Source organism: Oncorhynchus clarkii, chromosome 18, assembly GCF_045791955.1.
Source record: "Oncorhynchus clarkii lewisi isolate Uvic-CL-2024 chromosome 18, UVic_Ocla_1.0, whole genome shotgun sequence".
Classification (NCBI taxonomy): Eukaryota; Metazoa; Chordata; class Actinopteri; order Salmoniformes; family Salmonidae; genus Oncorhynchus; species Oncorhynchus clarkii.
This window is the reverse complement of record NC_092164.1, coordinates 64,522,333-64,535,177: the sequence shown is the minus strand read 5'-3', so window position 1 is coordinate 64,535,177 and position 12,845 is coordinate 64,522,333. Positions and strand designations below refer to the sequence as shown.

General features: G+C 41.8%; 2 protein-coding genes across 3 annotated transcripts in view; both read left to right on the top strand.

Annotated features, from left to right (window-relative positions):
- The window catches only part of LOC139373849 (phosphatidylinositol-3-phosphatase SAC1-A), a 28,250-nt gene extending 25,323 nt beyond the window's left edge, over window positions 1-2,927 (top strand). Inside the window, exons 19-20 of the mRNA XM_071114931.1 lie at window positions 93-150; window positions 344-2,927. Coding sequence (XP_070971032.1) covers window positions 93-150; window positions 344-480 — 195 coding nt within the window. The 3' untranslated portion in view covers window positions 481-2,927. The remainder of the gene's footprint in view (window positions 1-92; window positions 151-343) is intronic.
- A 963-nt stretch (window positions 2,928-3,890) lies between these two features.
- Window positions 3,891-12,694, top strand: LOC139373848 (tRNA selenocysteine 1-associated protein 1-like). Of its 2 annotated transcripts, none has more exons than XM_071114930.1 (9): window positions 3,891-4,070; window positions 4,728-4,825; window positions 7,205-7,307; window positions 7,642-7,694; window positions 7,815-7,946; window positions 8,128-8,244; window positions 10,130-10,325; window positions 10,482-10,515; window positions 10,872-12,694. In XM_071114930.1, exons 1-9 carry the CDS (start codon window positions 4,047-4,049, stop codon window positions 11,030-11,032), a joined length of 918 nt encoding a protein of 305 aa, XP_070971031.1. In that variant the 5' UTR covers window positions 3,891-4,046; the 3' UTR covers window positions 11,033-12,694. The 2 variants fall into 2 exon arrangements, with proteins under 2 accessions (XP_070971031.1, XP_070971030.1); XM_071114929.1 differs by having other exon boundaries at window positions 3,934-4,070; window positions 7,208-7,307.
- Window positions 12,695-12,845: the final 151 nt, after the last annotated feature.

Genomic DNA, 12,845 nt, shown 5'->3' with positions numbered 1-12,845 from the left:
TCCATTTATTTGTATCATTTTTTTTAAATATTGAGTTCTGCTTTCCACCCCAAACTATGAGTAATGTATGTTTGTTGTATTTTGTCTTGCAGCTGCCCATCATCATGGTGGTAGCATTCTCCATGTGTATCATCTGCCTCCTCATGGCTGGTAAGAGAACCCCATCTGACAACTACTTGTCTAAAGGAACATCCTAGCCTTTTAACTTTTAGCTCTGTTAACCTCAGGACACAGGGGGCATACTAGTTCTGTTTTGTGTCCTTAACAATTTGCTGTGATTTCCGGTCACACAAATGTATTTATTTATAGTCTCTGACGAGTGGTGTCCCTCTCTCTTTCCCAGGTGACACGTGGACTGAGACCCTGGCCTATGTGTTGTTCTGGGGCACTGCTGCCGCCGTCACCGCTGCTGTCATCGTCTTCAACGGCCGTGACTTTGTGGACGCCCCCAAACTGGTGCAGAAAGAGAAGATGGACTGAACGCGTGTGTGTGGAAAACCGCTCGGCCCAGCGGACTCCTAATACCTCTTCATCTTCATCCAACTCTTATTCTTCCTGGCTGCTTGAGGCTAGGACACTGTACTGACCCGCTCGCCACACTATCCTCCTAGGATGCGTCCCAAATGGCACCCTATTCCCTATATAGTGCACTGGAATAGGGTACCATTTGGCCCATCGCCCTATGGTTTCTATATGGGTTTCTACTCTGACCCAGAACTCCTGTTTATCAGGCAGCATACCTACTGAAGCCGCTCTGAACTCTACAGTCTCCCATCAGTCTGTCCTCCTTCACTTCCTTCCTATCCCACATTCCTTAGATCATGGTGTGTACTGACCTTTTTTTTATTTTTTTTATGATGTTTAATTTCTCTGTTGGACAAGGCTGGTCAACCTCGGTGACGGTTTAACCCCTTTTGAAGGCACCCACACGGTGATGGCTATTACAGAGGTCTCTCAGAAAACGTTTTGATGGCACTTTAGTGAATTGCAGCGTAATTCTTCATTTTTCATGAAAGCAACTTTCGATAACAAGACGATATTCAATATTCTTGTTATACATTTAATGAATGGTTTCTTTGGTTTAACTTTTCTGTTTACTGTAATTCAAATGCAATGTATTTTTTAAACTACAGAGAAACGGTTGGCACTATAACATGCACTATAATGACTGGGGGTACTTTGTTTGGAAAGATAACATGTTTTGGTTGTTCTCTTGAATGTAATACGCCTTGCTATACTACTAGTTTAAAGAACGCGTGTGTATATATATATATCTAAACTAGCTAGTTCTCCTAGAGATGAATGATGTGGGGGGGGGGGGGAGAATGTATTCCTACTATGAACATGAATCATGCTAAATATTTATGAATTCTATTTTTAAGTAAAAGGATTCTTGCTTAGCTTACCATCTTATTTTTGTTGCATTCTGGGTAAACATGAAATAAGTTGCACATGGTATGTGATCTGAGCGGTGGGAGATGTTGTTCATTCATTGTTGGTAATTAGGGTAGTCACTATACCATAGTTCTGTCATAACCTTGACTTGTCATTGTTTTCTAGTTTACTTCTCACAGTATTTAGGGATTGTTATACTCCAGATAAAGAATTTACATTTACATTTAATTGAATTTAAAACCACACTTTAGACCTGCCTTACAAGCTTGGCCCCCTCCATGATTTGAGGGAGTGGACATAACCATTCCTTGTTATCGTGAATATGATTTCTCCTCTTTAATGGGTTTCAGGATTTTCCTCTCTTCAATAGATTTGTTTTGTGGACAGTTTGTTGCAATGCCTATGTGTGTCTACTTTCCTGTTCCGATTATTTCCATCTTGCATATGCAGTGTTGAGCACTTATTCTAAATACAGACGTAGAGGTCACGGGGCGTAAAATATTTTACAACATCAGTACAATTCCATTGTTCCTTTTAGAATACATTAATACAATCTGCCAGTGATTTACTACAACATTTTAAAGCTAAATTAGAATGTATTAGTTAATATACTAGAACTAATATTTCTTCTAGCTAGGCAGTGAACTACTAAGGAGGGAGGACCAACTCAAGCTTGTCTACTGTTGTGTTTCCATGAACATATCCTTGTAATTATATATATATACTGTATATTTTACAATGAGATTGAATGCTGAGCACTTATTTGCAGAGTCTATACTAAATGTAAAGATCACGCAGTGATGTATTTTTTTTTTTTATCTGGATGAGAATTGAATGATCTTTTGTGAGTCAACAACCACATTTTTAAATGTGTATGATTTGCACGGTGACTATTTTTGCTTACACGGGGATTGGAAAGAATCTTGGGCTTATGTTTTGAATATTTATCTCAGACACTGGAGGTTGGTAGCACCTTTTTAATTCGGGAGGACGGGCTTGTTGTAATGAGGGTAATGGTACTTGATGCTGTTCCATTTGCTGTGTTCCAAGCCATTATGATGAGCCTAACCTCCCCCCCTCAGCAGCCTCTGCTGTTCTCAGAATATTAATGCATTTTGGAATATGGTTGTGTTTGTGAATGCATTAATAGTGGATGATTTTCTCTTCCCTCATCACCATTTATTTTGTTGGTATTCAAAACCCTGAACGTTCCCATATGACCTTAACACATGTAACTGGGCTGTGATGTAACCTGGTCCCAGATGTGTTTGTGCCATCATGCCAAATCAATGAATGACATGGAGTTGGCATGATAGCACAAAGAGACTGGAACCCAGGATAGCCACGAAAACCCTGGCCAGTATATCAACTGACTGAGGTTAGTTGTATACTTTTTTTTTTTTTTTACATTTTGTAAGTGGTGGGCTGTTCACTATGAAACTCGATCTTGATTGGTTTACCAGAAAGGCCATGTTCCCAGTAGGTGCGCTAAAAGATCATAGACGACTATTGAATAAAAATATCCAAGTACTGCCACTGGCAAGGACATGTTAGAGTGGTTCAGGGGTATGACAGGATCAGTAGCTTGCTACAGTAATTTGATGGTCAAATTTGACTAATGATTATACTTATATCCCATCAGGTGGAATAAAGCAAACAACACTATAGTGAACGATGTAAGATCTAACTGTGCTATTTCATCATGAATGGCCATATACTCGAATAGGCCATCCTACCTATCCCTAGCCCAATACTGGACTACATGAGCTTAACATTACTCCTTAGGCTTAGTTCAAGCACCTTACATGTTCTGTTTAAAGGGCGAATTGGCTATGGTGCCAAAACAGCCAAATACTCCCTCTAAACCTGATTCGATTCACAATTGCGGTACGGTTCTAGAAACAAATCCCTTGACTTTCATATCACATCAAAATAATTTCAACAAATGCGAAATACACACGTACTATAGACTGTTTTTAACCGGTTGTAACACAGTTGCAGTTACAAGTTTTTGGCGTCTGTCTTCCGTTTACACACAGGTGTTCGGAGACGCAGATAGCTAATTAGCACAGGTAGTCCACTCTGTCTTCCATCTGTAACACGGCCAGTAAGAACCCTAATCGTGTAAAGGTATCAATTCAACCTTTAGTTTTTGACAGTTATTTCTCGCTGATATGAAAGATAAGGTCCTTAAGCTTCCAAAATCATATTGCATGCGATCCATGTTAATGTTCAGACCGGGCGTCGCGGTTCTTAACAACCCACCCCACCACAGACACACACACACACAACTCCTTTGCCCAATAAACCTTATGTGTAATTGAACTGAGTCACGATTTAAGGGCACATTTTTCCCCCAATGTCCTAGAACTAGGTAATGACCTTGCTGTAAATTAAACTGTCAACTGACACATTATTCCCTACTTATTTGAGTCCACGTAAGAGGTTTATGGAGGATTTTATAAATAAACTTTAACAGATCTGGGACCAGGCTAGAGAGGAGTTTTGCGCATGCGCAGAAACACTTCCGACACGTACAAAGAGGCTTGTTGTCATTTAAAGGGTTCACAGCTTACAGTTTTGTATGTAAATGCAGAACGTTAGGCGGCTACATTTATTATTATTTTGTTTTACAAATTCAGGTCCAAATCATGAGCACCCTATGGATGGGAAACGTGAGTATCGAACCATTTCAGTCGATATATATTTTTTATGCTTTCTGCGTATTTGCCAGCATACTGACGTTAGTTGGTTAGCTAGCTAACGTTAGCGGCTACATGCAGAACGTTAGGCGGCTACATGCAGAACGTTAGGCGGCTACATGCAGAACGTTAGGCGGCTACATGCAGAACGTTAGGCGGCTACATGCAGAACGTTAGGCTGCTACGTACATAACGTTAGGCGGCTACATACAGAACGTTAGGCGGCTACATACAGAACGTTAGGCGGCTACATACAGAACGTTAGGCGGCTACATACAGAACGTTAGGCGGCTACATACAGAACGTTAGGCGGCTACATACAGAACGTTAGGCGGCTACATGCAGAACGTTAGGCGGCTACGTACAGAACGTTAGGCGGCTACGTGCAGAACGTTAGGCGGCTACGTGCAGAACGTTAGGCGGCTACATACAGAACGTTAGGCGGCTACATGCAGAACTTTAGCTAACTGACTTGGTTTATTAGTGCTACCTTGCTGCAGATGGTACTGCATTGACACCTAATTAAGTAGCGAAACGCAGTCGTTATAATAGTTGCAGGTGACGTGTGGTAGTTAACTTATATCTACGTTAACATGTTATGATAACGTCTTACTGTGTTTGTTTTGGTAGTTGGAGCCCTACATGGACGAGAAGTTCATAACCCGAGCCTTCGGCACCATGGGGGAGTTGGTGGTGAGTGTACGGATTATACGCAACAAGATGACTGGGTGAGTGGTTTTTCAGCCTAACGTTAGTGCGTTTGACCTGAAAGTGTAGATACGGTAACGTTTGTGCGTTTGACCTGAAACTGTAGATCCGGTAACGTTGGGGCGTTTGACCTGAAAGTGTAGATCTAGTAACGTTAGGTCGTTTAACCTGAAAGTGTAGATCCGGTAACGTTGGGGCGTTTGACCTGAAAGTGTAGATCTAGTAACGTTGGGGCGTTTGACCTGAAAGTGTAGATCTAGTAATGTTAGGCCGTTTAACCTGAAAGTGTAGATCCGGTAACGTTAGGCCGTTTAACCTGAAAGTGTAGATCTAGTAACGTTAGCTACAATAAATAGCCACACATCTGTTGACATGACAAGGCGTAATTAGCCAGGACTAACCTATTTAAACATTTTCACTGATATAGTCGATAGCACGTTTTGGGCTCATTCAGTAATTTTTTTCCCTGATAAAGTAGATTCCTGTTGAAAAATGTTTAAAGTACAGTTTATATTGCTAAATATAGATTGACAATTATAATTTAGATGCTTCCTGTTGTCATGGCTTTTTGATTTATGGCGGACTGTCAAAACACCGGTTTAGCTGTACAAGTTCATAATCAGTATGCTGAAATAAATTGTGATATTTTGAAGACCAATACATAAATTCCTCCCTACAGACGTCACACTTTTGTTCAGATTACTTGTATTTTGCTAAACTCTAGTACCTTCTAAACTGCACACCCACCAGTATTTACGAAGTGGTCACTCAAGACCGGAATTGATTAGCTTGTTCTACTGTGATCAATAGCGCCTGCAAATGATTCACTCACAACGATATTACCTTACAGTCAATGGAACCGGGACAATAACAGCAGCATCATGTACTGTTTGTGCTCTTCTAGCAGTTAAGAGCATTGGCCCAGTAACCGGAAAGGTCTCTGGTTCAAATCCCAGAGCCGACTAGGTTAAAAATCTTTCTGTGCCCTTGAGCAAGGCACTTAACCCTGATTTATTGTCGGCTGTAAGACGTTCTGGATAGGAGCTTCTGCTAAATGACCTAAATGTAATGTACTTGGGTATACTACATCTATCTGTTTATAGATGACAACCTGTAATAGCCATTTATCAAGTTCTATATCTGGGAAGATTATTTTAGGTAGATGGCCAATACGGAGAAGGAAACGCAACATTTGTTTTGACTGGATAATTTAAACGAATAACCACCTCACATCGGTCTCTAAATAGAGGCAGGGGTTGGGTTTCTTTTGAATGATAGTTTAACTCCCATTAATTCATGTGAGACCAGAGACTTTTTTTATAGGAGCAGCCCCCCCTAAAAAATGTCTAAAGCATCACTTACACTTACCATAAGTGCTCCGTTGCGATTGAAGGCTCCCGTTGCGTTTGGAGGCTCCCGTTGCGTTTGGAGGCTCCCGTTGCGTTTGGAGGCTCCCGTTGCGTTTGGAGGCTCCCGTTGCGTTTGGAGGCTCCCGTTGCGTTTGGAGGCTCCCGTTGCGTTTGGAGGCTCCCGTTGCGTTTGGAGGCTCCCGTTGCGTTTGGAGGCTCCCGTTGCGTTTGGAGGCTCCCGTTGCGTTTGGAGGCTCCCGTTGCGTTTGAAGGCTCCGTTGCGAGACTGCCGTGGCATACTTCTTCAGACTGGTCTGTCTGTCAAAGAACAGGAAGTTACCAAACTACAGAAGTAGATGAGAAGATGTGGTTTTTGACAATGGGTTTATGGGATTTCTAGTAATTTGTAAACAATGACTCATTCCTTTTAAGTGAGTACCATTCCTGTTTTACTTTGTGATGGTAATGCCATTTGTGTGTAACTGAGTGTTTATGGGTAATATGAACAAGGCTTAAGTTCCACTACGGACTGGATTGAGTATGGAAAAAAACAAAAAAAACACTGATCAAAATAAACAGATCAATATCTTTGCTTTAGTACCAATCAATTTTGTGAGATTGTGATCACTATGAACTTTTATGCTAACATCACCGATCTGAGGTAAAAAGGATTTGTATATCCTGTAATTCTTGTGTAGTGAAAACGCTAGTCTGTGTGATGTAGTTACTGTCCGCCGTAGGGAAATTAGCGTACTATAACGTCATTTAAATTAACAGACTCACACATTTTTACAACAATTACATCTAATTCTTCGTACTTTAAGAGTTTAAAAAAAATGCTCCTAACCATAATTTAACCAGGCACTCTAGACTAGAGCGTCCATCGGGTCTCTGCAGCAGGCCGAAGGTTTGACCTCCCTACAAGGAGTGGCATGATGGCACAAACCCGACTGGTACCCAGGCTATAGCTACACCCAATACACAGCTAAAAGAAGCCATCCTTTTGAATGCAACATTGGACCGTTATGCCTTCTCTGTGTTGTTCTTCAGTAGGGGCGCAGCAGGCTACTGCTTCGTGGAGCTGACGGATGAAGCCACAGCTGAGCGGTGTCTTCGTAAAGTCAATGGAAAAGCACTGCCAGGAGCCACACCGGTAAATATACCAATATACCATATATCCATAACTACTTGGATGTTATGGATTCTAGGAAGCATGCTGAATGGCACCCTATCCCCTATATAGTTCACTACTTTTAACCAGAGCCCTATGGCACCCTATCCCCTATATAGTTCACTACTTTTGACCAGAGCCCTATGTGATGCAGACCTAAATTTTAGCAGTTTATAAATGCTCCCTTTTGGTGACTTGAGCCAAACAGAAGATCTCTATGCCATTAGCCACATTGTGGCATTTGTATAGGTTAATACATATTGTCATCATATTGTAAATTATCATTTTTAAAGGAAGCCTTTTTTGTACTTAACAGCCTCGAAGATTCAAGTTAAACCGGGCCACTTTTGGGAAGCAAGGAGAAAGCGGGTATATCAACAAGCTCGATTGTAAGTCAAACTGTATGTCATGAGATGCCTTATAGAAGCATTGTAAATTAACGGCCGAACTCTCCCCCCCCCCCCCCCTCCCCCTTTCTCTCTGCTACAGTCCACTCTATTCCCTGTTTGTTGGGGATCTCACACCTGAAGTGGATGACGGGATGCTCTACGAGTTCTTTTACAACCGCTACCCTTCCTGTCGTGGGGGGAAGGTGGTGCTGGATGGCACGGGGAACTCCAAGTGAGTCCAGCAGGATGTTATAGTCATTATGCTGGGTTTCCATACATCCGGATTTATGTGATTTTATTTTTTAAATGTCTAAACTTCTTCCACTACATGTACCAACAAAAAAAAAAAGTATTCACAGCTGAAGCTCTCTAGTTATTTACTTACTTTGTTTGAATGTTTCTCTTGTTTCCAGGGGTTGTGGGTTTGTCCAGTTCCCAGACCAGAGGCTTCAGAAGCTGGCGCTGGAGGAGTGTCAGGGAGTGGTGGGGCTCGGGAGCAAGCCCCTACGACTGAGCCTAGCTGCTAACAAGTGAGTTATACTTCAGTTCTTACTGTGTTAAAATCCTATAAGTTGTCTCCAGACATGGTTTATATTCCGTAGCGTAGTAAGAACTTGCCTTCTTCATTTGTAAAACCAGGGTTGTAGCATAACCCATTCGTTTTCCAAACCACCTTTACATGACCATAAGACACCTTCTCGTCAAAACATCTCATTCCAAAATCATGAGCATTAATATGGAGTTGGTCCCTTTGCTGCTATAACAGCCTCAACTCTTAATGGAAAAGGCTTTCCACTAGATGTTGGAACATTGCTGCGGGGACTTGCTTCCCTTCAGCCACAAGAGCATTAGTGGAGGTCAGGCACTGATGTTGGGGCGATTAGGCCTGGCCCGCAGTCGGCGTTCCAATTACATCTCAAAAGGTGCTCGATGGGGTTGAGGTCAGGGCTCTGTGCAGACCAATCAAGTTCTTCCACACTGATCTTGACAAACCATTTCTGTATGGACCTCGCTTTGTGCACTGGGTCATTGTCATGTTGGAACAGGAAAGGGTCTTCCCCAAACTGTTAACACAAAGTTGGAAGCACAGAATCATCTAGAATGTCATTGTATGCTGTAGCGTTAAGATTGTCCCTTCACTGGAACTAAGGGTCCTAGCTTGATAAACAGACCCAGACCATTATTCCTCCTCTACAGAACTTTACTTTTGGCACTATGCATCGGGGCAGGTAGTGTTCTCCTGGCATCCGCCAAACCCAGATTCGTCTGTTGGGACTGCCAGGTGGTGAAGGGTGATTCATCACTCCAGAAAAGGCGTTTCCACTGCTCCAGAGTCCAATGGTGGCGAGCTTTACACAACTCCAGCCAACGCTTGGCATTTGCACATGGTGATCTTAGTTTTGTGTGTGGCTGCTCTGCCATGGAAACCCATTTTCATGAAGTTCCCAACAAACCGTTACTGTGCTAAAGTTGATCCAGAGGCAGTTTGGAACTTGGGAGTGAGTTTTGCAACACTTCGATGCTGAGCCTTTGTTGCTCCTAGACATTTCCACTTCACAAAAACAGCACTTACAGTTGACTGGGGCAGCTCTAGCATGGCAGAAATCTAACAAACTGACTTGTTGGAAAGGTGCCACGTTGAAAGTCACTGAGCTCTTCAGTAAGGTCATTTTACTACCAATGTTCGTCTATGGAGATTTTATACACCTGTCAACAACGGGTGTGGCTGAAATAGCTTTATCCACTCATTTGAAGGGGTGTCCACATACTTGTGTATTTTTATTTTACCTTTATTTAACTAGGCAAGTCAGTTAAGAACAAATTCTTATTTTCAATTACGGCCTAGGAACAGTGGCTGCCTGTTCATGGGCAGAACGACAGATTTGTACCTTGTCAGCTCGGGGGTTTGAACTTACAACCTTCCGGTTACTAGTCCAACGCTCTAACCACTAGGCGACCCTGCCGCTAAGCTGTGTCTCTATATCCAACGTATTGTTTGACTATTCCCCTCGTCAGTCTTTTGCAAAGCTCTCAAGAAGACCTGAGTAGAATATCTTGTTTTTTTTAACTCAAAGATGTGGGTTTCATCATTGTCCAATTCCTCGGGTTACCCATAATGTGCTCTCGCAATTCAATTTAAGGGCTTTATTGTCATGGGAAACATATGTTAACATTGCCAAAGCAAGTGAAGTAGATAATAAACAATAAAAATGAACAGTAAACCTTACACTCACAAAAGTATAAAGACATTACAAATGTCATCATGTGTAAAAAGTTAAAGTACAAAAGGGAAAATAAATAACCATAAATATGGGTTGTATTTACAGTGGTGTTTGTTCTTCACTGGTTGCCCTTTTCTTGTGGCAACAGGTCACAAATCGTGCTGCTGTGTCGCTCTCTCCCTCTCCTTTTTAGAACTCGGCATAATCAATCAGACAACAGGGGGTGGGGGTCCCACGGAGGAGGCTACAGACACAACCAGAACCAATACAATCAGCACAATCAACAGCCGTACGGTAGTGGATGGGGCTCTTGGGGCTACGACCAGAATGGGGGCGACTATGGCGGCTACAACTACAACCAGTATGATTACACACAGAATCCTGCACAGGTAAGATTTGCTGCCTGGCATCCCCTTTACTGGTGATGTGTTTACGTAGCTCAACGTCACTTTGTTGTTAGAAATGCAACATCAACACCTTCATGCCTTGTTGTTTCCTTCATGTAGTTATGACTTTTCAATATACACCGTCATTTAACATTTCAGGAAAATGAAGCTTTTGAAGATGATGGTCTGGAAGGTTGGTGTTTTTTGTTGTTGTTTTTTTCCCCTACTTGTTTTTCACCAGACTAGTGTGGACGATGAGCTAAAAGATTCTTGAGGAATTTTAGGTGGTTCATAATGAAGATGGATTGATATCCTGCATGTTCAGAGGATTTAACAGTAAATGTAATTTAGCGGACTCGTGCTTTTGTGATGATGTAGACCTGCCTGCAACTTCAGAATAATTTGTCTCCCTCGGCCCAAGGGGGAATTTCCTCCTAGATCTAATGGTTAAAGCCATTGGTTTCCCCGTTAGAGAGACTGGGGTTCAGATCCCACCTGTGACAGCAGCAGGGATCAAATAATCACTGGCAACCTTTCCCTCTATTGTAGATCCTAACCCAGAGCTGGATGTGGTGGAAGCCAACAGGAAGTTTATGGAACACAGTGAGGAACTGTATGATGCCCTTATCCAGTGCCACTGGCAACCCTTGGAATCCTCGGAACAAACCTTTGGAACCACGAGTACCCTTCTAGAACCTGTCTACTGTTGAGGCAATATCCTCTTGCTATGTTATTTGGCCTCTCATATTATTTTCTGTAGGCTAAAGACATCCCCAGTCCTTGACAATAACTGCCATTTGCTTACAAACGTTGTTTGTTAATCAACAAAAAATGATTTATTTTGTGCATCTATTGACATCTTTTTTTTTTATTACAACAAATAAACTGGACACGTGGCTCATCCTGTACCGAAGAATAGCTTCCCATTTTCATGTCTTATGCTTTGCTAAACCGCAACGATGATGTCTGTATCCTAAATGGCCCTCTGTTCACTTAAGTGCAGCATAGCTTTTTTTTCCCAGGGCCCGAAGGTCACTGGTCAAAAGTAGTGCACTGTATAGGGAATTAGAGGGCCATTTCAGTGTTTTAATTGTTTGTTTTATTAATGTCTTTTCCCTTCTCAATTGAGGAGTAAGTGATTGAGTAATCTGCAGTGTTACACTGCCTTCCGTCTGTTTCCATATGTGTTTGTAAAGTAAGAATAAACATATGTATCATGATGCCAGGTAGAAATGTCCTATAGAATTGTCCCAACCAAAATGACAGTTGTTTCCAGTCACATAGAGTTTAGCAAAAATACAATGTTGTGGAACGGCTGCAGATAGAAATGACATGTCACAGAGCTGAGGTGATTTCCTTCTACATGTCACAGAGCTGAGGTGATTTCCTTCTACATGTCACAGAGCTGAGGTGATTTCCTTCTACATGTCACAGAGCTGAGGTGATTTCCTTCTACATGTCACAGAGCTGAGGTGATTTCCTTCTACATGTCACAGAGCTGAGGTGATTTCCTTCTACATGTCACAGAGCTGAGGTGATTTCCTTCTACGTGTCACAGAGCTGACTGAGGTGATTTCCTTCTACGTGTCACAGAGCTGACTGAGGTGATTGTTCTATATTTTGTTTCTATCTCAACGTTCCAAAAACATTGTACACTGCTTAATGTGCCCCGGCCTCTAATGAGAGGGCTCCGCATGGCCGGTTCAATCAACAGAACACCACATGACAGTCGCAAGGTTTCCCAGTGACTGAAGGGGGAGGCACGGGCTGCCATAGCCAGAGGGACCTCCATTGAATGAATCCCATGGTGGACAGGATTTTAGATTATTTTGCATGACTAGGTATACTCTGAGTTTGTGTGTTTGTTTTTTTTTTTAGTTTGAATTCCTTTTTGTAATCATCTTCTGCAGTTGTGAGACTTCTTCCTCCTTTTATTTGACTTATCTATGTACATATTGCGATACCTTTTTAAAGCCCTTTTTATAAACTGATTTGATTGACTATCCACTTCATTACCATACGCTTTACTCACAACCAAGGCCTGTATGCAATGACAGATGACAGTTTTGGACAATGATGTATATAATGCAGTGTTCATGTGCTAGTCAGAACTAGGAAACTAGGAAATATCTACCTTGGTAACTGGGTGGATGTGTAGAACTACAACCAGATAGCAAGTCGTACATTTCCTAGTACTGACCGGCACTTGAATTCGGCATTAAACACTGGATTGTTGAAGCTATGTATTGGCAGTTGAGAGGCGTTGACGACACAGGTCGGCCATATTGGCACTCCCCAGTGGAAGAAGTCCTCCATAGGCATTAATGGAATTCTACTGTATTTCAATTAAATGTTTCAAGGACAAAATTAAATGTATTTGAACTTTTTTTGTAGTGGGGACATTAACATTTAGTATTCTCAACAACAAAAATATTTGAAGGATTAAAAAAAAGACTAGTTAAATAAATAAAATGATGGCGTCTGTAATAGAATACACATGTCAAAAACAAATGTAGACAAAGG